Source organism: Phascolarctos cinereus, unplaced genomic scaffold (genome assembly GCF_003287225.1).
Source record: "Phascolarctos cinereus isolate Bilbo 61053 unplaced genomic scaffold, phaCin_HiC Scaffold_726;HRSCAF=1367, whole genome shotgun sequence".
Taxonomy (NCBI): domain Eukaryota; kingdom Metazoa; phylum Chordata; class Mammalia; order Diprotodontia; family Phascolarctidae; genus Phascolarctos; species Phascolarctos cinereus.
In genome coordinates this window covers 336,876,297-336,897,601 of record NW_027556098.1, presented here as the reverse complement: position 1 = coordinate 336,897,601, position 21,305 = coordinate 336,876,297, and the positions used below count along the sequence as shown (strand labels likewise).

Genomic DNA, 21,305 nt, shown 5'->3' with positions numbered 1-21,305 from the left:
CCCTTTAGGCTTTTAGATGGAAGATCTAATCACCATGTGGCAAGAAATTCTACCTCCACTTAATATATTAATCTTATTACTAACTCCCTGTTAATTGTGGTGCTGGTCCATTAACTTATGGCCCCTAGCCAGGGAGGTTAAAGTGCATAAGACTGGTGCTGGGTCAGCCCAGGGCAGGGCTGGGCAGAGCAGGCTAAGACACTGGGGCTCCAAGGGGCAACGCCCACCCCTGTAATTACTTTTTTCGGGCTGCACGCCAACACCACCTCCCACAAGGCGGCACCAAGGAGTCTGACAACCATAGAGTTTCACACCTCTTTCCTCCCTGGTAATAGTCAGCTAAGCAAAGGTTGAGAGGGGCGTCCGGGTCGTTGGGGGAGATAGAGCGGCCCTCCTGCCTTCGGGCTGTCTTCGGCTTCAAGCGCTTGCGCGGATCGCGGCGGGGTCGGCTTCTGCTTCAGAAATGGCGGCCTCCATGATTTTCAGCCGGCTCTCCGCTGCCCCGGTGCTGAGGAGCCACGGGCCCCAGACAGCGTTGCAGGCGGCCGCCAAGGTACTGACTGCTGACCAGGAGGAGGGAGGGCCGATGTCGGTCGAAGGGGAGGGCCGGAGCCTGAGCCCCGGCGCTGGGGTCACCCCGTTCCCGGTGACGTTCGTTCCAGGCCCGGCCCCACATTTCGGCCTCCCCAGGAGCCGGGGCAGTCTCCAGTTCCAGGCCTCCTTAGGACCTCGGTCCTAGGCTCAGGGAGCTGTGCAGAGGCCGTGGCAGCCCGGCCCTAGGCCGGGGAGCAGCGGTGGTAGAGAAGCAGCAGCCGCCTTCCCGGCCGGGCGTTGCGGGGCCTCGGTTGCAGCCTCCTGGGGAGAGGGGGGAGTGGTGAGGGGAGGGCCGGAAGTGGGGAGGGGGGATGCCCTTCAGATGTACTTCTCTGGGAGCTGTCACCAGTGTCACCATAGGCCTTCTTGGGGGAGAGGTGGGGAGCCCTCCCCCCACCTCCCTGTCCATGCCCAAGTGAGGAAGTATGGAAATCATCTTGCTTTTTTTAGGACAACTCACCAGCGAGACTTTACGTTTTATTTAAATTGAGATGCACTTGTCCATACACTCAGGAACATATGATTTGCCCCACCTGGTCATAGGACCCGTGGTCCATCCAATCCAGCAGTTTTTTGCAGGCAACAGGGCATCGTTGCTCTCCTTTGTGTCAACTAAGAAGTTTGAAATGTAACTTTCAAACACATTAGGCTCCCATAGTTATTCAACTTACAGGTTTCTGATCTTGAGCAGTTTTTGAAGCTATTTATAGCTTTAGTATTATTCCAATAAAGCAGTCCTCTCAGGCCTTCTTCTCTGCTCCTTCAAATCCTCAGCTCATTGAAATTGACCTTCTCTGAATCTTCCTTAGAATTTCTGTGTCTTTGAGGACTGTAATTCAGTTGAGAAGCAAACTGCAAAACCCAAAGAAGTTTCTTAGCTTTTCAAACTTCATTGTCAATAAATATTTGTTGTTCAGTCTTGTCCAACTCTTCATGATCCCATTTGTGGTTTTCTTGGTGAAGATACTGGAGTGGTGTGCCATTTCCTTCTCCAGCTCATTTTATAGATGAGGAAACTGAGGCAAACATAGTTAAGTGACTTTCCCAGGTCACACAGCTAGTAAGTGTCAGAGGCCAGATTTGAATTCAGGAACATGAATGTTCCTGACTTCAGCCCCAGCACTTTGTCCACTTAGCTGCCCCAAATAAACATTTATTAAGTGCTTATTATGTGCCAGGCCCTGTGCTAAGCACTGGGGTATACAAGAAGAGGCAAGAGACAGTCCTTGTTCTCAAGCAGTTTACAGTCTAATAGGAGAGATAACTTGCAAAAATAAATGCATACCAAACAAGCTTTTTACAGGATAAATAGGCAATAATTTAAAGAGAGAAACCACTGGAATTTAGAGGTTAGAAAGGTGGGATTTTATTTGGGACTTAAAGACAGCCGCGGAGGTTAGTAGTTGGAACAGAGGGGGAGAGTATTCTAGGTGTGGGGGACAGCCAGAGAGAATTCCTGGAGAGGAGAGATGAGGGTCTGGTTCATGAAACAGTAAGGAGACCAGTATCACACTAGTGGATGGACCTTGAGGTCTTCGCTATCTGACCAAACTCTAAGCATTCACAATGCCAGTTTAAGCCATCTTCATGACCATTGGAACAAATTGTTTTCATTGGTTCATTTCATGGAGGAAGTCTTCACATGCTTGAGGTAGACATCTCCCTAACTCCCTGATAGGTTTGAGGCCCCTCAGTTACCCTCAATGTGGTTTAGCCTGTCTGCCAAGACAGTTTACAGGGGTCTGGTTGCTTGTTGGAGCCACAGGGGAGACTTAAGTGAATCAGGTGGACACCAAAGGTGGATGAGCAGACCTGAAAAGGTCTAAAGGAGCCCTTACACCAGAGGTCCTGGAGGTAATAGGAAGCTGCTGAAGTGTATTGAGTGGGGTGACATGATCAGACCTTTCGATTTAGGATAATGACTTTGGTGGCTGACAGCAGAATGAATTGGAGTGGGGAGAGACTTGAGGTGGACAGACCCCCCAGCAAGGCTATTAAAATAATACAGGTGGCAGGTGATGGGGGGCTGCACTAGAGTGGTGGCAGTGGGGGAAGAGAGAAGGGAGGTATCAGATGTTGCAAAGGTGAAATTGACAGGCCTTGGCAATGGCTTGGGTGAGAGATAGTGAGAAGTCTAGAATGACTTCTAAATTATGAGCCTGAGGGACTGGGAGGATGGTGTTGCATCTCTCCAGCAATAGGGAGGGTGGGAGTGGGGGAGAGTTTTGGGGAAAGATCGTAGAATCATGGAGGATAATGATATTTGAGCTGGAGGGGACGTTAGAGGCCATCTTGTCCGTTTTACTAATGTTACAGGTGAGGAAAACAAGGCTCACAGAGGTTAAATGATTTTTCCCAAGATCATACAGATAATTAGCATCGGAGGTGGGATTTGATCCTCTTTCCTCTGATTTTTAATCAGTGTTCTTTTCCTATTTTCCACATTTGAGTAAGAGATACTTATCCTAGCTGCTGCTTTATTTTGCTTGTTTTTGGTGGAGTGGGCAGAATGAGGAAGGAGAATGGTATAGGGTTGCAGGTATGCATTTCAGGATGGTTAAAGTAGATGGCACCTGATGATAATATCAAGAAGGGAAAATGCTGTTTAGGAAAAGTAACCTTTTGGGGTATCACATGCCAAAGAATTTTGCATTGCCATCTTAATTTATAGCTGATGAAAATTCAAGTTGCAGCTTTTGGAGTTATGAAATTATGATTTTCAAACTGCCTTTGTATCCTAAAACTTTTTAATTGTCTATATGTATTGCACAGTAATAATTTATTGTTGCAAACAACCTGTAACAAATATAACTAATTTGGAATTGTTACCTTTGAGCCAAAGTAATCATCCACATCTAAAAAGTTTTTAAAAAGTTATAAATATTTTACTCAGAAAAATTCTAAGCTGTAATCTCAATTTAGTTTTTAATTTTTGGCCATTTTCTTGTATTTTTGATAATTATGTCAGAATTATTTGAGGTTAGTGTTGACCACAATGGTCAGTATTCTTCAAGGAATGCCAAATTCTAACAGTGTATGGATATAAAGTAGACATAATACAAAACAGAGCTTGCCGTTGAATTGTTTTGGAAGAATGTAAACAGGCTTTTGGAGGGCACTGGCTTCAAATGCGAATTAACATTAAATGAGGCAAAGGATTATTGAGGTCCTGTTGTGGCTTTATTGGTTTTAGCCTATTAAGTCACGTCATTACTCATATTTGCTTTTCTCCTGTTTAGGCTGATAGAATGCAACCTCCTTGAGGGCAGTTACTTTCATATGGGGCCTTAATGGATTAAGAATCTTATGGATTGAGAGTTCCCCACTCTGATTACTAGTGACTTAGTTGTCCAGGAAGTTAAGACTCTTTAAGTTCCAGAGAAGGTGTCAACTGGCAGTAGAAGGAGGAACCAGAAATTGCCTATACTAATGAAATCATAGATCCCTGTCCTACCTGTAGAGTATACCATCTAGAGTGTGTGGCATGTAGTGGGCACTTAATACATGTTCCATTAAGTAGCTTGCCATTGGTAGTATTGATACTGTAGGTTTTAATCTATAGTTTTTGATGTTTCTATAATGTAATAATTTCTCTATTATTTTATTATTTTTGGTGATAAGAGGGAACATTAGCATGGGTGACAACAAAAGCAAATGATATGCTGTTCTTCATTTACATCAGCATTATTTAGCAGATAGAGTTGGAGACTGGAAAGAGTTAGCCCTGGGTTAAGTAAGGCCAAAACTAAAGGCATTTGTGTGTTAGGACTGCTGGGTGGTAGGAAGACTTACCTCTCCTTTTCCCCACTGAACAGGAAAACCTTTTTTCTCTCACTAAAGCAATATTTTTAGTAAGCATAATATGATTGAATTTGCTTCATTATTCTGGAAACTCTTGGTTCAACTCTTTGTGATACAGCCATTTGAAGGGCTGGTTTTAAGTTCATTTTACTCAGATACTTGGTTTTAATGGTCATCATAGCTGAAAAAGATACCTCATAATGATGAAGTAGATCTCGGTGGAAAACAGTATTTGGTTGGCTGTGCTTAATAAATCATAGCACTCACTTTTTAACCTTGTATACCAATTGTGTAAAGGTTTTTGTTGAAATTTAGTTAGTAAATTTCTATCTTCCCAGATGTCAGTCAGTTTTTCTTGTAAATTTAATTGGAAAGTGCTACATTTTTATGTTTAACTGACTTCAAAACCTACTAAAACTCTTTGGAAGATTTTTAAACATGTTAGAAAATTCTCGAGATTATAGAACCTCAAGCTATTGAGTCCAGCCCCCTAATTTTACAATTTGAGAAACTGAGGCTAGTCTTAGAATTATAACTCACTTAATGTTACATTTGTAAATTTTATTTGACCACTGCCATTCTTTGTTAAATTATTATTCATTTCGTAAGAGGGAATATACATTTTCTTATTTCACTTTTGATACTAATAAATTAATAAATAATTAACTAAACATAAAACTAAACAGAGTTCTTACATCTTTAAGGAGTTAAGTGCTAAAACTCTTTAGAATTTTTCTCTCCGTTTGTCAAGATAAAAGCTTCACCTGGGGATAGTTATCCTACCTCCTACCTCCTACCTCCTGTAGCCTTCTTTCTGCCTTTTTTTTTTCACTATCTGAAACTACTTTGAAAAAGTATGGACTCATTTCCTCCCTTTTATTCAATAACTTAAGTACACTATTATGATTCTTTGTAATATCCCTGTGAAGCCCATTATGGTTTGGATGATCAGAATTTAAAATATCTACTGTTATAAGTTCTTAGCTCTTAGATTTCCAGCTTTTTTCTAAGCATTTTTTTTCCTGAATTTTTCTTTAAGGTCTTTTAAGTCCTTTTAGTTTTTAAATGTCTGTCTTTTGCCTTTAGACAGAATGTTTTGATTGCCTTAGAAATAGGTTATATACGTTTTATTTTTGTTGCTTCCTGCTTACATGATTTTTGAACTTTTTAGAAAACCTCATAAAATACTGATTGTTTTTTTTTTCTTCTGATTGTTTTTTGATAGGTGATCTTTTTCTCTGGTAGCTTGAATTTTTTTTTTAGTCATAATTTTTTGAAGTGTGAGAATGATATGCCTAGCTAAGTTGAATTTTGTGACTTGGTGCCTTTCTATCGTAGGCCCTTGTAACTTCTCGCTTAGACAATTGAAATAGCTTCCTATTTGGTCTCTTTGCCTCAAATGTTGCCTAACTTTAGTCCAACCTCCACATAGCTGCTAAATTAATTTTCTTCAGGTACAGGTCTGACCATGTCATTCTCTTACCCAGTAAATTGAAAATGGCTTGTTACCTTTAGAATAAAATATTAAATCCATTGACTTAAAAGAGTTTTATAACTTGGTTCCAACCTACCTCTCATGCTTTATTATACACTTAAATATTATTCATTTTTATTTTGAACTTAAATGCCAAATAAAATGAGCATTTTAACATGTGGTAAGATAGATCATACATAAAGTTATAGATCCCTGTTATGTATGGCTTGCTTTTGTTTTTAAGTATGTAATAAGTTCATTCTGTAGCTTTTATTGCTGCCATACTTGTCTGTGCTTCTTTGTGGGCTTTTTTCTCTGAATTTTTAAAAAGATGCCTCAGTGCCCTTCTTTTTTCTTCCTTGTCTGTTTTTTCCCCCATGGCTCTTCTACCCCCTTAACCCTTTCACCGCCATCCCTGTTAGGAAAAAAAAAAAGACAAACCAAGTTCTACCGAATATGCACAGTCTAGTAAAATATTCCCATATTGGTTATATCTGAAAATGTATGTTTTATTCTGCAGTTTGAGTCCATCATCTCTCAAGAGGTAGATAGCAGTTGTCATCAGTATTCTGGAATCGGAGTTGGTCATTTCATTGATTATAATTCTCAAATCTTTCAAAGTAGCATTTCTTCATAATGTTATATAAATTGTTCTGGTTTTGCTCACTTCATTCTGTATCAATTCATGTAGGTCTTCTCAGGTTTCTCTGAAACCATCCATTTTGTCATTTCTTTTGGTACAATAATATCCCATTATATTCATATATAATAATTTGTTAGCCATTCCCTAGTAGATGAGCACTCTTTAGTTTCTCATTTGCTATAACAAAAAGAGCTGCTATAAAAATTTGTTACTTATCAGTCTGTTCTCTCTTTAATCTTCCTAGGGGTATAAGCTTAGTAGTAGTACTTTAGCAGGGTCAGGGGGTATATACAATTTAGTAACTTTTGGGCCTACTTCCAAATTGGTTTCCAGAATCCAGTTAGTGTTTCTGTTTTCCTGGGGCCACTCTTCATTTTAATTATCCTTTTTTGTCATCCTGGCTAATCTGCTGGGTGTGAGATGGAATTCAGAGTTGCTTTAATTTTTATTTACAGCATATTTTTTAATATCATTGTTGGTAGTTTGTATTTCTTCCTTTGAAAACTGCTTATTCATAACCTTTTACTATCTATTAGGGAATAGTTCTTATAAATGTGAATTCATTCTGTATACACATATGTACATACACACACACACACACTCTTAAATATATGTCTTGTTAATGGGACCTTTCCTCCCTGCCACCATATACATCTTGGATATGAGACTTTTATCAGAGAAATTTGCTGCAAAGATATTTTCCTCCAGTTAATCTGATTCCCTGCTAATTTTAACTATTGGTTTTGTTTATGCAAAAACATGTATCTTTCTAAACCTTCCTGTTCATTTGAAGCTGTTACTTTGTACATGTACATACATGTGTATATGCAAATATATAAATGAAGAAAGTAACTTGTCCCTTTTCTAGGTGTTGGGAAGTTCTGGACTGTTTAACAACCAAGTCTTCCAGCTGCAGCATCAACAGCAGAGGAAACTCTCATTACATGAATACCTGAGCATGGAATTGTTGCGAGAAGCTGGCATCGCTATTCCTAAGGGACAAGTGGCAAAATCACCAGATGAAGCTTATGCAGTTGCCAAAAAATTAGGTATTAAATTGAGAAAAACTTGTGCCACATAGAAAAGGGAGCTTTTATACAATGTGATCTTTTTTTTTTCCTTAATGTTTCTGGTAAGAAATTTCTTAGCTTTTATTTTATATCTTTTACCTCTTCTCTAAGACAGCCTTGTTTTCACTAAAAATAACCAGGTGAAATTTGGATAGCTTTTGATTGAAATTCTGTAATTCATTAGTAACAACAGTGGTTACGTAAGTGACTTACAGATGGCACTTAGTTCTGTGATGTAAGACAAGCAAAATCTAGGTTAATTTTAAGGTATATATTTTGTCAAGTGCGTGTAACCGGAAGGATGATGATTGCAGCTGTGATGCTCAACAATTTGTTATTGAAGTGTCAAAGTTAAACTCGATGGGTACCTTCTCTTTGTCATGAAATGAAAATTTGTATCTAAAGAGAAGTTGAGCTAAGAAAAATGGTACCAACAATTTAATAAATTGATTTACTTCATAAATTCTTTTTGGAAACTTCAGCCACAGTTGGCATTTTGTTCTTTGATGGCATCTTACATTTTTCAAAGCTGTGATTAGTTCTTTACTTGAAAAAAAATGAAACATTAATTTAAATAAGTGAACATAATTAGCAATGCATTAGTCATACAGTCCTTTTTAGAGTAAATTTCTTTTCTAGATATACATGACTAATTACTACATTAACTAATTTATAATTCTGTTAAGTATTCTTATTCTAGATTTTGATTTTTTTAGTACTTTAAGAAAGGTATGAAAAAATATTGCAGGTATGTTTTTCAATTTAAAGTTTTCAGACATTTATTTCCTTATTTTCCTTCAGAATAAGTGTATCTAGCTAGAAGAGGAGAGTACAAGTTGATTGCTTTGCATCTTAATTTTCCCCATTCTTTTTTGAATTACCTAATTTAAAGTGTAAGTTTTGATGACATCTTTTGCTCTTGGACCGTCGTGTGTGTGTGTGTGTGTGTGTGTGTGTGTGTATGTATTTTTGTATGTATATGATAGCTATAATTTTTCCAAGTGTAGTTGTTTTGGTGTTTGAGCTTGCCTTTTTTTTTTCTGTGCATCAGCCAACTTTTTTATTTACTTCATTTTTGTCCACACTACAGACAGCAGAAGTCTTATAACTCACTAATTTCTGTGGAAATAATTGGTTGTGAACTCATATTAAATTTTGTAGATGGCGTATCCTGGAAATCTTCTGCTGTAGTTCTGGGATATATATACAGTAAGAACAACTCTTAAATATCAGGATTTTAAGGAAATTGACTGGCCATATTTCTGTATTATATTAAAATAATATGTTTTGCATTTCTATAGAATGCTTTTTAAAGGCAAACTTTCTTTGAAGGAGGTAGGTCCTGTATGTGTATATATACATATGTATATATCTATATGTATATGTACACAAACTTTTTTTTACAATCTTTGTATTAATACATCCAATAAACTGTTTTCTGAAGCTTACAAGACATAATAGAAATGAGATACTGAGAAAAATAAGACTTTTTGAAAAAAGAGAACTGAGAAAATAAGGCCTTCTTTTGATGTACTGCTTAGATCAGTCATTTTAAATGTCTGATTAAAAGGTCATTTTAAATGACCTCATATTCTGATAAAGTTATAATCTTTTCCTCTTGCCTTAAATCATCAGGCTGTAATAGAAAAGTGAGTACTTTTTTCAGTGAGTAGTTTTTTTTTAATAGGAAAAGCAACTCAGACCCATGCTTTACATATTTTACATCATGTTTTACATTTTGAGGAAAATGAAAACACTTGAGATGGTAAAACTGCCATTATGAATTGTCAAAGGGTGAAGGGAATTTAAAAATCAAACAGTTGAAGGTTCAGAAGAAATATTCACACTTAGCTAGTGGTCTTGGTTATACTGTCTGCATGCCCTTCTTGTGATATTTTCCCATGTCCAAAAATTTGCTATCTTTTCTTGTACCTTAAGTCCATTACCATTCAGGATGTGGGTAACAATCTTCATCAGAGTTCCTCTGGAGACATTGTTTTGATTAGAATTTTTAAGTCTTTCAGAGTTGTTTTTTCCTTATGATGCTGTCATTGTATAAGTTGTTCTCTTGGTTTTGCACACTTCATTTTGCATCAGTTCATACTTCCCAGGATTCTCTGAAATCGTCTCTTTCATAATTTCTTACAGGTCAATAATATTTTATTACATTCACATATCACAATTTGTTTATTTGTTTCCCAGTTTATGGGTAGCCTCATAGATTCCTGTTCTTTGCTTTTCTTTTTTCCTTTTATAGGGCCAGAACATTTGTTTTCCTTATGGCCCTTTTCTCCTCAGTAGTCATCTTCCTCTTAACCACTCTCTTCCCATTAACTTTATCTTTCCTTGTTGAGTTGATATATTTCTACACCAGACTGTGTGTATATGTATTCACCTCTGTTTTGTTTGTTTCAGATAAAAATGAGTTTCATCTGATACCTGCTTTCCTTATGCATTCTCCATATTTGTTTACTCTTTTTCTCAGATACTCCAGTTATAAGAAATAGCAAGTCCTACTTCCTTTGTCCCCCTTCTTCACTAGTATATTCCTTTTACCCATCCTTTTTCTTTTTTAAGTCTTCAGAATGAAACCAGTCTGAAGGTTCTCTGTTGTCTTAATTGAACTCCTTCAGTATTCTTCGAAAACATTAAGATTCTGAATGGACAGTTGTTTCTTTTCCCCATTAGTATTTAAGCCCTGTAATATGATATAATTCCTTCTAATTACTCAAATAAATTTCTCTTGATTCTTATGTTTGTAATTTAGAGTTCAGCTCAGGTGTTTTCATCAAAAATCTGTAAAATTTATCTATTCTATTAAAAGTCTATTCCTCCCCTCCCTCTCCACGAACTTCCTTCTCCCTCCCCTTTCCCCTGGATTGAACTAAGCTTTGCAGAGTAAGTTTTTCTTGGTACAAAGACTATATTTCTTACCTTTCAGAATTTTGTATTCTAGGAATGCCTTTCATTATTAGTATAAGCTGCCAGGATCTTGTGTGACTCTGATTGCAGTTCCTTAAGTACTTGAATTGCTTTTTTCTGAATGCTTTCAGTTTTTTTTTTTTCCTGACATGGGAGCTCTGGATTTTGGCTATGACATTTCTGTGACATTTCCTTTTAAGACATGAATTCTTTCCATCTTCTCTTTACCCTCTGGTCTAATAAGTGTGAGCAGTTTTCATTTATCCTTCTTGAAATACAGGATGTCCAAAAAATCCTAGTAGTTTAAAACTGCGCTAACACTTTTTGGACCACTCTACATAGTGTCCAGGCTTTCTTTTCTTTATTTTAATGTTGAATTGTGGTTTTTAAGGAGTCCATTGATCTCTCTTTGATCTAGTTCCAGATCAGTTCATACTAGATAATTTAGATTTTTTTTCTAATTTTTTCCATTTTGTTCTAATATTTCTTGCTGTCTCATGAAGTAATCGGGTTTCTGTTTTGTCTCTTCTAGTTTTTATGGAGTCAGTTACTTGGGTTAGATTTACTACATTTGCTTCTATTCTTTCATTTCTTTCCCCAGAGTTTTTATTTTGTTTATTTTTTATCTCTTGCCTCATTTCTTCTAAATATTTGTGTAGTCCTGGTGAAAAATCCACTTTTTCCATTGAGTCCATTTGCAGTTGTTAATGGTGTTACCTTCTAGCCTGGAATCTTGAGTATTTTGGGATTTGATACTTTGTAGAGGTTGGTGCCTTCTGCTTACTCATCCTTCCAGTCTTAGTTCCTAAATTAGGGCTTTGTGCCAGGGCCAGTCTTCACCTCCTTTTGTGCTTTTGGGTGAGGTGATAAGACCCTGTTTGGTTGTGTCCTGAATCACCTGTGTTGACTTTACCTCCCAGGGTTAGTGGTCCTGGATCTTGGAATTAGAGAGTGTTGGATCTTCAAGGCCCTCTTGGTGTTTGAGTTCAGAGCGAAAAGGCCTTGGAGCCTTGGAATGTCCTGGTCTGAATACTGCTTCTCCTGCACTGATCTCTACTACTTCCAAGTGGCTTCCAAGGTACTCACTGAAGATTTCTAATCACATAGAGCTTTCTCAGGGAGCTGCCTCAAGATACAGAACCTGCAGGCTTTAGGTGACTCTGGTCTGTCTCTTGTGGGCTCTGTTAGAGCTCTCCTTTCCTCATGCCTGTAGGCTTCTGGCTTTCTTTCTGGGAAGTTTTAGGGTAAAACTAGTCATCGTAGTTTTTAATTGGATTTCTTCATCCAGGGTGATTTTAGGTGTTGGCAGGAGTAAGTATGGTGAGTTGATTTGCCTGCCTTTGTTCAGTCACTCTTCTTTGCTAGAAGTCCCTTATTTTGACTGTTGAACCATTTAAAAGCATCTGTGTTCCAGGAAATAAGCTTGACCACCCCTGCTGTAGTTGTTTAATTTGAAAAAAAAAAGAATTCCTATGAAGATCAGATGAAATAACTTAGTAAAGCACTTTGCAAACGTTAAAGTTCTAGATTGGTGCTGTTGTTATACTAATTCAGGAGGTTCATAATTTCAGTGGTATGGGTGCTACCTCCCCAGATGCAATTTGCAAACCATCCATGCTCTAGTAGATAGTTTTATAAGTTGTTGTGGCCAAAAAAGTCATTGTTGGGGTTGAGGGCAGCAGGGAGGGAGAAGGGGACACAACAACCTTCTGGTGCTTTGAGGCAAGTAATAAAGGATTGATAATCTTGATTTCTTAGTTCTCTGTGTTTTGTTGTAGGGTCTTTTGGATATGTCTTTATCTTAAATATATATATATATAAATGATAAGTTATGGTTCAGTGTCTGTCAAAGCATATAAATGGAATTTACATCATTGCTGATGGAGGTGGCTTTTAATTTTGTCTTATTTGAAATGCACTTTTGGTAATAGCAATGACAGTTCTCAAATGTTTGTTATTAAATTATTTTACTTAATTTTTGTTGAAATAAGACTTTAAATTATAGTATGTGTATAATGAACAGCATTTCTTACTAAGTACCAGGCTGTATACAAAATAGTGTTGTACGCCCAAAACAGATAAAACACAGCTCTTGCTAATATAGAGTGTTAAAATACAGATTCAGTTATGTGTGATATATAATGACCCTAACTCTAAATTTGCCTCCAACTCTGAATTTACTTCTAACCCTAAATTTGTTTCTGAATTAAGTGCCGTGTAAACTTTTAGGAAGAGGAATGACATTTGAGTTGGGCTTTAAGGGTAGTCATAGAGAAAATCAAAGACAAGGCGTACTCACGAGGTTGTAGAAAAGTATAGTCAATATTTTGGAAGCAGAGGCTATTTGGAGGCAAAGTAATGTGATATTGTGGAGAGCATCAAATGCTAGTCAGTAATAATAGCCAATAAACATTTATTAAATACATACTATGTACTAGGCAGGAGGGTTTGAACTTTGCTAGTTATACAGAAAGGAGTCATTGAACCTTTTTTTTTTTCCCAAACAAAGGAGTGACACGATCAGAGGAGAGAGTAGAGGCAGAAATGCCCTGTAGGAAGCTGTTTCTGGACAGGCTTGATTCAGGCTAGGTATTGAACAAAGTGAGACATTAAGACATCATTAGCATGGATAATAGTTTCAGTCCAGTGATTGGAGATGGAAGCCTGGCTGTAAGGTATTAAGGAGAGAGGTAAGGTAAGGAGTGAGGAAGTAGAGGTTTTAATAGTAAACAAGTTTTTCATTTGGTTTACTGATGCTTTTTGTTTTTAACTCCATACCCATTACTCCCATTCCACTGCCAGTCCCATAATCCTTTCTCATATAAAGAAAAAAAGGGTAGGCAACTTTTTCCAGAAGTTTAATAGTGATTTTAGGAGAGGGATAGTACCTTGATAGCTAAAAATATTTTTAGGATTGGAGAGGTGTGAACATGTTTGTAGGCCTATTTAGAAAAGAAGCATTGACAAAGGGGAGATTAAAAATACATTGAAGAGAAGATACTTAAGGAACAAAGGCTTCTAAGAAGGAATAGGATTGACAGTGGGAGAAGAGAGATTTAACTTTTGTCAAGGTGAAGGTTATATCCATCATCTTCTTGTGACTATCAAATGATGAGGTTATGCACATAAAGTGCTTTGCACACCTTAAAGTGTTATATAAATGTAAGCTGCTATCATTATCATCAAGAGTAAGAAGGATAGAGGACTGGGTCTATCAGAGTTCAGGTTGATGACCTCAGTCTTCTCAGTAAGATAGGAGGTCATTTGCTGTAAATCTGGGCAAATGTGCTATCTTTGGGATTGAGAGAACAGTTTAAGTTTGGAAATATAATTTTGGAGAATGAGAGGGATTCATTCAAGCTGAAGAATTATTAAAGGGCAGAAAGGGCCCAGCTAAATGGCACACCATGAATTAAATATCTTTAGATGTATCTGTAATCCTCAGTGGAAAATTTTTCCCATGGAAATCCTATCTGAAATAGAGGGTTGACCTCATGACCAGGAGTTTGATTCTAAGGGGAATTTGGGCTTTGAGGGAGGGAATGAGAGTAGTTGCAGAATGGCTAAGGGCATGATACTTTCCTTAGCGCTGCCCAAGGAAAGAAGAGGGACACAATTCTTGCTTTCTGGGGACATGTGATAAAGGAGAAAACAGCAGTGCATCTATAAACCATATAGAAGCATGGAATTTGCAGAGAAAATCATGGAAAGTATTTAGAATACACTTTTGTTCTTTTGGATTTTTGATTTCATTGGCATAAGTACTTTCTCCATCATTGAAGAACTGCTACCCTTTACTCATGTTTCATCCTGTTTAATTCTTGTCTATATTTTCTTATAACTCCTTCACACAGGTTCCTAGTGCACCACATTTTCCTTCTTTTCTTTTAGGGTGTTAGAGGTACCAATCTACCATTCAGGCTGTATTCACGGACCATCTCTTTCTTGCTGTATGACTGACTAGCCTTTTCAGATTATTCATATCCTTGGAATATTTTATGCTACTTCCTGTACTACATTATTATTGATAGTATGCTAAAACTTTCTCCCACCTTTCTGTTGTTTTTTGGTTTCTCTGTAATTTTAATTCTTCTAAATTATAGTGTTTAATGATTTTCATATTTCCATATACTGGGAAATTACAGAGAGTAAGAGAAGTTTTTGCAAGAGCAAATGGTTTGGGGTCATTAAAAGCACAAAACAACTTCATCATTAGCTAAATGATGATTTTCTAATCTTTTCCCTTCCTTTTGATTATAGGTTCAGCCCATTTTCTATCTGTAGTACTTGTCCAAGACACACATATTGATAGACCAATTTAATTGTCTGTTATTTGGCTCTGTAATTGTTTGGGCAGTATACACTTTTTATCCACTTTATTTTGCCAGTATGGATTGTTGGAATAATCTTTCATATTGTTCTGTATTTCACCAAAGATGCTTGGTAGTGTTGAATACCATCAAAGAACATTGCTATCAATAGGGAAGCTAGCTTTGTTTGGATTTTTAATATGACAAATTTTGTGATTATAATGAACATTTTTTGATGAGAATTTATTTTTCTATTTCATATTCATTTGATAAGTGTCCAACTGCCTATTGGATATCTTGAACTCGATGTGCTGCAGACATTTTAAACTCAACATGTCTAAAACTGAACTCAATATTTTTAACCCCTTAACCCTCTCTTCTCTTCCAAACTTTCCTGTTAAGGGGTACTACCATCCACCCAGTCATCCAGACTTGCAACCTTGGTGTCATCCTCAATTCCTCTCTATCATTTCCTATATCCATTCTGTCTCCAAGGCCTGTCCATTTTACCTTTCTAACATCTTTTACAAGTATGTCCTTCTGTTCACCTTGGTGCAGGCCCTCATCACCACACACTTGGGTTAGTGCAGTAGCCTTTTGGTTGGCTTCCCTGTCACAAGTCTGTCCCCATTCCTGTCCATCCTCTGCTTGCCTATCAAAGGAATCTTCCTAAATTACAAGTCTAACCAGACCACACCTCTACTCATTTAACTTCAGTGGCTCCCTTGAAACACTTCCAGTATCAAATATAAAATCTTCTTAGACCTTCATAATTTGACATCCTCTTCTCCATCCCTTTGCGCCCTCTCTCTCCCCACCACTCCCCACTCCCCACTCCCCAGGCAATTTTTCACTCTTCATATACCTTATTTAATCCCTCCTCCTGTTCACTCTCCCTTTCAGTGATACTAGTCTCCTTGCTGTCCCTCAAACAAGAGATGTTGGCTCTGGGCATTTTCACTATGGTTGTTCTCCATACCTGGAATTTTTTCCTTGTCTTTGCCTCCTGGCTTCCTTCAAGTCTCAGATAAAATCTCACCTTCTATAGGAAGACATTCCTGATTCCTCTTAATTCTAGTGCCTTTCTTTTGTTGATTAACACCAATTCATCCTGCATATAGCTTGTTTGTATATAGTTGCTTGCATGGTGTTTTCCCCTTCTTTATAAGCTCTTTGAGAGTGGGAACTGTCTTTTGCCTTTCATTTTATCTCCAATGCTTAGTATAGTGCCTGTCATATCATAGGTGCTTAATGAATGTTTATTAATTGACTGAAGCATGTGATATGTGAAAGGCCCTCTCTGTGCTAAGCACAGGAAATATAAAGATGTGTATGGCATAGATCTTGCTTGTAAACATTATGTGGACTAATGAGGGTGTTGAGGTCTGAGAGGTTTCGATCCCTCAAGGACCAGAGTACAAGAGAAGGTCGACTGGAATGAATTCACAGACTCAAGCATTCTTTGAGTCAGGGTTGTGTGGAACAGAGACCACCTACCCAAATTAAAAACCAGAGTCTTGACAAAAGTTTACAAAAGGAGAAATCTCTTTATTGACTTTCTCGAGAAAGGGCACCCCCGTGCTGCCTAAGCTGCCCCAAGAGTGAGGGTGCTCTCTGTTTAAGGCAAGATTATATAGACCCTAACGCAGCAGCCCATCCTAACCCCCTTCCCGTCGGCTTATTGGCTGAGCCTCAGGTGTACAATCTATTCGTGTAAAAACTACCCCAGTAACAGAGAGAACAAAGAGGTATAGAAATTGTGTTAGCATGTTCCCCTTTTCAGGGCCTCACAGTTTCAGCAGCCTTTTACCCAAGGTCATATAACTAGCTAGAGGAGGAGATAGACAGGATGCTGTTGTGGCTCAGGAATTTCTGCTAACACTATCTAAGAGTAGGGGAGGGAGAAGGCTAGGGGAGGGGGTCTTGTATTCTGAGGGGTCTTCACTTAGTGTTGGTACACATGTACCACTCAAAAGCAACAATACCAGAACCTTTAACAAGAACTAATGACCCTTTGAAGAGGCTTTACTTCTGAGAGATCATCTCTCACAGGGTGGCAAAATTTTTGTTATGCTATACAGCGGGCCGAGATCCTTAAGGAGCTTTCAACCTAACAAGAATGATGCTAAAAGTTTATATAGGGAAAGTAGTGAATTATGTGGCAAGTATGCTAATTAGGTGATAATATACAACTACATCATTCACTACTGAAACGGGGGTGAGGCTGGAGGGTATATTTTGGTCTGTTATGTCTATAATAGCATAGTTTTGGGAGTTGACGTCTATAGCTTGACCTGGATTGCGTACAGTAACTGTGGGCATCAGTAACTTGATAGTTCTGTTGATAGAAGATAGTACAAGGGAAATTCTATAGAGGTCAGCTTGTTCTTGTAACGAGGAGAGATTTGTTGGCCTCATTGGGCCCACTCATGAGTCACTGCCAGAGATAGGGTCTTTGAGCTGGAGGGAAACCTGTCAGGGACAGTGTTTCTGAGGTTAGGGAGAAATATGATCTTGGAAGTGGGGTCCAAGTACAAGTACCCCATCAGATTGAACAGGAAGTAATATAGCATAGTAGATAGTGTCAGAGAATTTCTTAACTCAAAGGTCCTAAGATCCTTCTGGAGAGTAATTACTCCTATCTTGGTCTGTTTGAATGGAGATCAGTAAATCAAGAGGCAAGGCTAGAAGATAAAAAGTTTAACCTCAGCTGATGGGCAGTTGCCAGGCAGATAGCAATGCCCAGAAGAAAGGGAAATACATTAATAGGAAGACATTACAGGTGGCAAAAAGTGCCTTTCAGTTGAGGCTGCTCTGCCCACTTTCCTTATTTCAGAGGTTGAGTAATAGGGGCAATATATCAGGTGACTTGAGGGAGAAATTTAACTTTGGGTTAGAATGGGTTAACCTTGGTGCCTAAGGAGTTGCCAAAGACCAAGTTTGTTCCAGTGGAATGTTTTATCAGATATCCTGGCAGGAATTCTCTAAGATAATGGAGGCTTCCTTCAAGACAGAATTGGTGGCTATTCTTGAATAAATTACAGATTTCGAATCTCTCTCTCTTTATACAGCCTTGTAGCTGTATTTCTTTGACTTCTTAAGGTTACTTTTTTCCTTTGCGAGAATATGTTGCCCCAAAACTCAGTCTGTCTTCTCTGCCAAAATAGCCAATGAGTTAGGAAGACCTTGGTTTAAGACATTACTGACTGTGTAACCCTGTTGTTTATTGTCGTTTAGTTGTTTTTCAGTTGTGTCCAACTCTTTGTGATCCCTTTTGTGGTTTTCTTGGCAAAGATACTGGAATGGATTGTCATTTCCTTCTCCAGCTTATTTTATAGATGAGGAAACTGAGGCAAACAGGGCTAAGTGACTTGCCCAGGGTGACACAGCTAGTAAGTGTTTGAGGTCAGATTTGAACTCAGAAGGAGGAGTCTTCCTGAGTCCAGGCCAGGCACTCTATCATTTTACAGACGAAGAACTGAGGCAAACAGGGTTAAGTTACTTGCACGGAGTCACACAGGTAGTAAACTCAGGAAGATTAATCTTGCTGACTTCAGGGCTTTCCACTATACTCTCCCCTACTCCCCTGCTCCCTACCCCCAATCTATTCACTTTGCCACCTAGCTGCCCAGTCCGAGTAACCCTAGTCCTCACTTATTTAATTGAACCCTTAGTTTCCCAGGCAGTTCTCTCAAATTAGGGTTTATTAATCTGGGATCTGTGAACTTGTTTTTTAAAAAAAATTTTGATGATTGCATTTTATTTTAATTGACTTCCTTTATAATGTTAAGTATTTTGTGCATTACAAACATTCTGAGAAGGGGTCCATAGACCTTACCAGACAGCCAAAGGGCTCAAAAAGATTAACTCTTACTCTAAGTTGCAGAACAGTTTCTAATTTGCATTGGTGGTCCCCCCTCCCCCCCCAAAAAAATAGAACATGGCACTTGGATGTGAGGAATGAGAACCAGAAGAGTTACAAGTGAACCCAAAGTTAGGAGCCTCTGATACTAGAAGATGGTAGTGCCATCAATAGAAATAGAGACTTTAGTGGAGGGGCAGATTTTTTTGGGGGTGGGGGAGATGAGTCTAGTTTTAATTATACTGAATTTTAGGTGCCACCTGGCCATTTTGGTGGATATCTACCAGATAGTTGGAAATATAGGCCTGGAAAGGTTGGAGTTGGAGATACATATCTAGATATAGATACAGAGCTATTTATATATCTGTATCTATAGATCTGTTTATAGCTCTATAGATATAGAGATATAGATATATCTAGGTATACATGTACATATAACTTGAGAGTCATTTTCATAGAGGTGAAAGATGAAGCCTTCAGAATCTATAATATTAAAGGAAATAGTTTGGAGGGAGAAGAGAACCAAAGACAGACTCATTGGAATATCCACATTTAAAAGATGAGAGGAAGACATACATGAGACAGAGATATTGGAGAACCATGAGAGTTGGAGAAACCAAGGGAACTGAAGCTATTCAGAAGGACAGGGTGGTTTACAGTGCCAAATGCTGCAGAGGTGGAGAATGGGAAGAAAACTATAGGATTTGTCAATAGTGAGGTCATTGGTGACCTTGGAGAGACAGCCATTTCAGTCGTGGCAGAGAATAGAAGACTGATTGCTGGGGTTTTAAATAATTGCTGGCCTGAGGGTGAGGTTGAGGGTGTGGCAGAGCATTTTTAATACTGATACCAGCAGAAAGGAGGAAGACTGAAAGCTTATTTTTGATGGTTGGTTAGAAGTTTTTCATAACTGCAGAAAATCGAAAGCTTAGGAAGGGCTTTTGTCATTCAGAGTTTACTTTTCTGCAACTGATCACCCTTATTGCTTTGGGAGACTTGTGGTGGCCCAGAGTTTCCCTCTGTGATTCTCTTTAAATCTGGGCTTTTTAATAGAAATATGTGACATGTAATGGTTTAAAATTTGAAACTGCTTTTATATACAATATTAAGATTTCATCTATGATATAAATTTTACGGTTATTATTATCTTTATTTCACAGATGAGGAGGCTAAGGCTTAGAGAGGTTAAGTGACTTGATTTACCCATATTCCTGTTGTTGATAAATATCTACAGTGAATTTTGGCCCCAGTTATTTTTGACTCTTTAGTCCACCTCTTTTTACCATTCCAGGTTTGAATGACCCCTAAAGATGGGTAAATTATAGCTTCCAGGCTACTTTAGGGAAGATCTCAGGAAATCTATTCTAAATTAGTACTTACAGAATCTATACTAGTTTGGCTACGTGGGAGTCTTGGAGTCGATCTATGTATCCTCAAAATCTCTTGGAAATAGCCCAAGTTTGGAGAAGAATCCTCCTGGGGTCAGGGATGGAGGTGGCTAACTTCTTGGCTTATATTTAAATTTTAATAAAATGTGATCTTTTGAATATCAGACACTATCTTAGGTTTCAGTTTATGGACTGAGGGATTCTAAATTTAGGCCATGACCAAAAGAGAAGAGGGAGAAGTTATGTTTATGCACATACATCTTGACTATAAAGCAAAAGACAGATTCTGTAAGTCACAGATGGAAACTAGTGACTTAACTTGAAATATGTGTGAAGAGGCTGTAGTATTGACTTATTGATGCTTCCCCACTTTCATTCAATTCAGTATTTATTGAACTCCAAAAAAAGGCTAACTGCATTTTGCTTTGTAGTTTATAGGCCTCTTTTGTACTCAGTCACTTTTCATTTCAGTCAACTTTTATTAAGTACCTATAAGTGCCAGGCACTCCTACCTAGCACTGGCAATATTGAAAGAGACAAAAGACAGTTCCTGCTTTCAGGAACTTACAATCTACTTTGATTTTAACTCTACTAAGATTTTAGTTATGTAGACTAAATTTATTTCTGTAATTAACATTTAGATGCTGCTTTTTGTTCTTTAGATTGTAGATTTCTTTTATCTGTCTGGCTAAATCATAAGCTTCTTGAGAATAGGGATCATGTTCATACTTTGTTTCTCTCACAGTATTATAAATAGTACAATGCTGATAGTAGATACTAAATGTATTTTTGTTGATTAAACGTTATAGGGGTTTATAGTCAATGGTAGCCTCATGTATAAGTGCAAACTATAAAGAAATTTTCATAAGGATGTTTAATGTAACCTCTCAACATAAATTATTGCTTCTTTCATCTGATGTGTGATTAATTATGCAAATATGAGGTCGTTAATGTTTTGGCTACTTAGATACAAACTATCTAGAAGAGTGGAATGGAGCTTATTCAACATTTATTGAGTATTCATTGCATATGAAATGTTATACTGGGTGCAGCGGAGAACTTAAAAAGATAGAAGAAAGGATTCCTGACTTGAAAGAGTACGGAATGAAAGTCTTAGGAAGTAACTGAATGTTACAAGGCAAGTAAATCAATGCATCGGGAAGTTCAAATTGCCATCTAGGACAATTCTGAGACTTTCCTTTGGTTAACTGCTGATCTGTTTAGAATTAATGGTATTTCAT

The 21,305-nt window shown here is 37.9% G+C and overlaps 1 protein-coding gene across 1 annotated transcript in view; it reads left to right on the top strand.

Annotated features, from left to right (window-relative positions):
* Nucleotides 1-249: 249 nt before the first annotated feature.
* SUCLA2 (succinate-CoA ligase ADP-forming subunit beta) overlaps nt 250-21,305 on the top strand; it is a 53,677-nt gene continuing 32,621 nt past the window's right edge. Inside the window, exons 1-2 of the mRNA XM_020993648.2 lie at nt 250-553; nt 7,381-7,561. Of these exons, the coding sequence (XP_020849307.1) occupies nt 464-553; nt 7,381-7,561 (271 nt within the window). The 5' untranslated portion in view covers nt 250-463. The remainder of the gene's footprint in view (nt 554-7,380; nt 7,562-21,305) is intronic.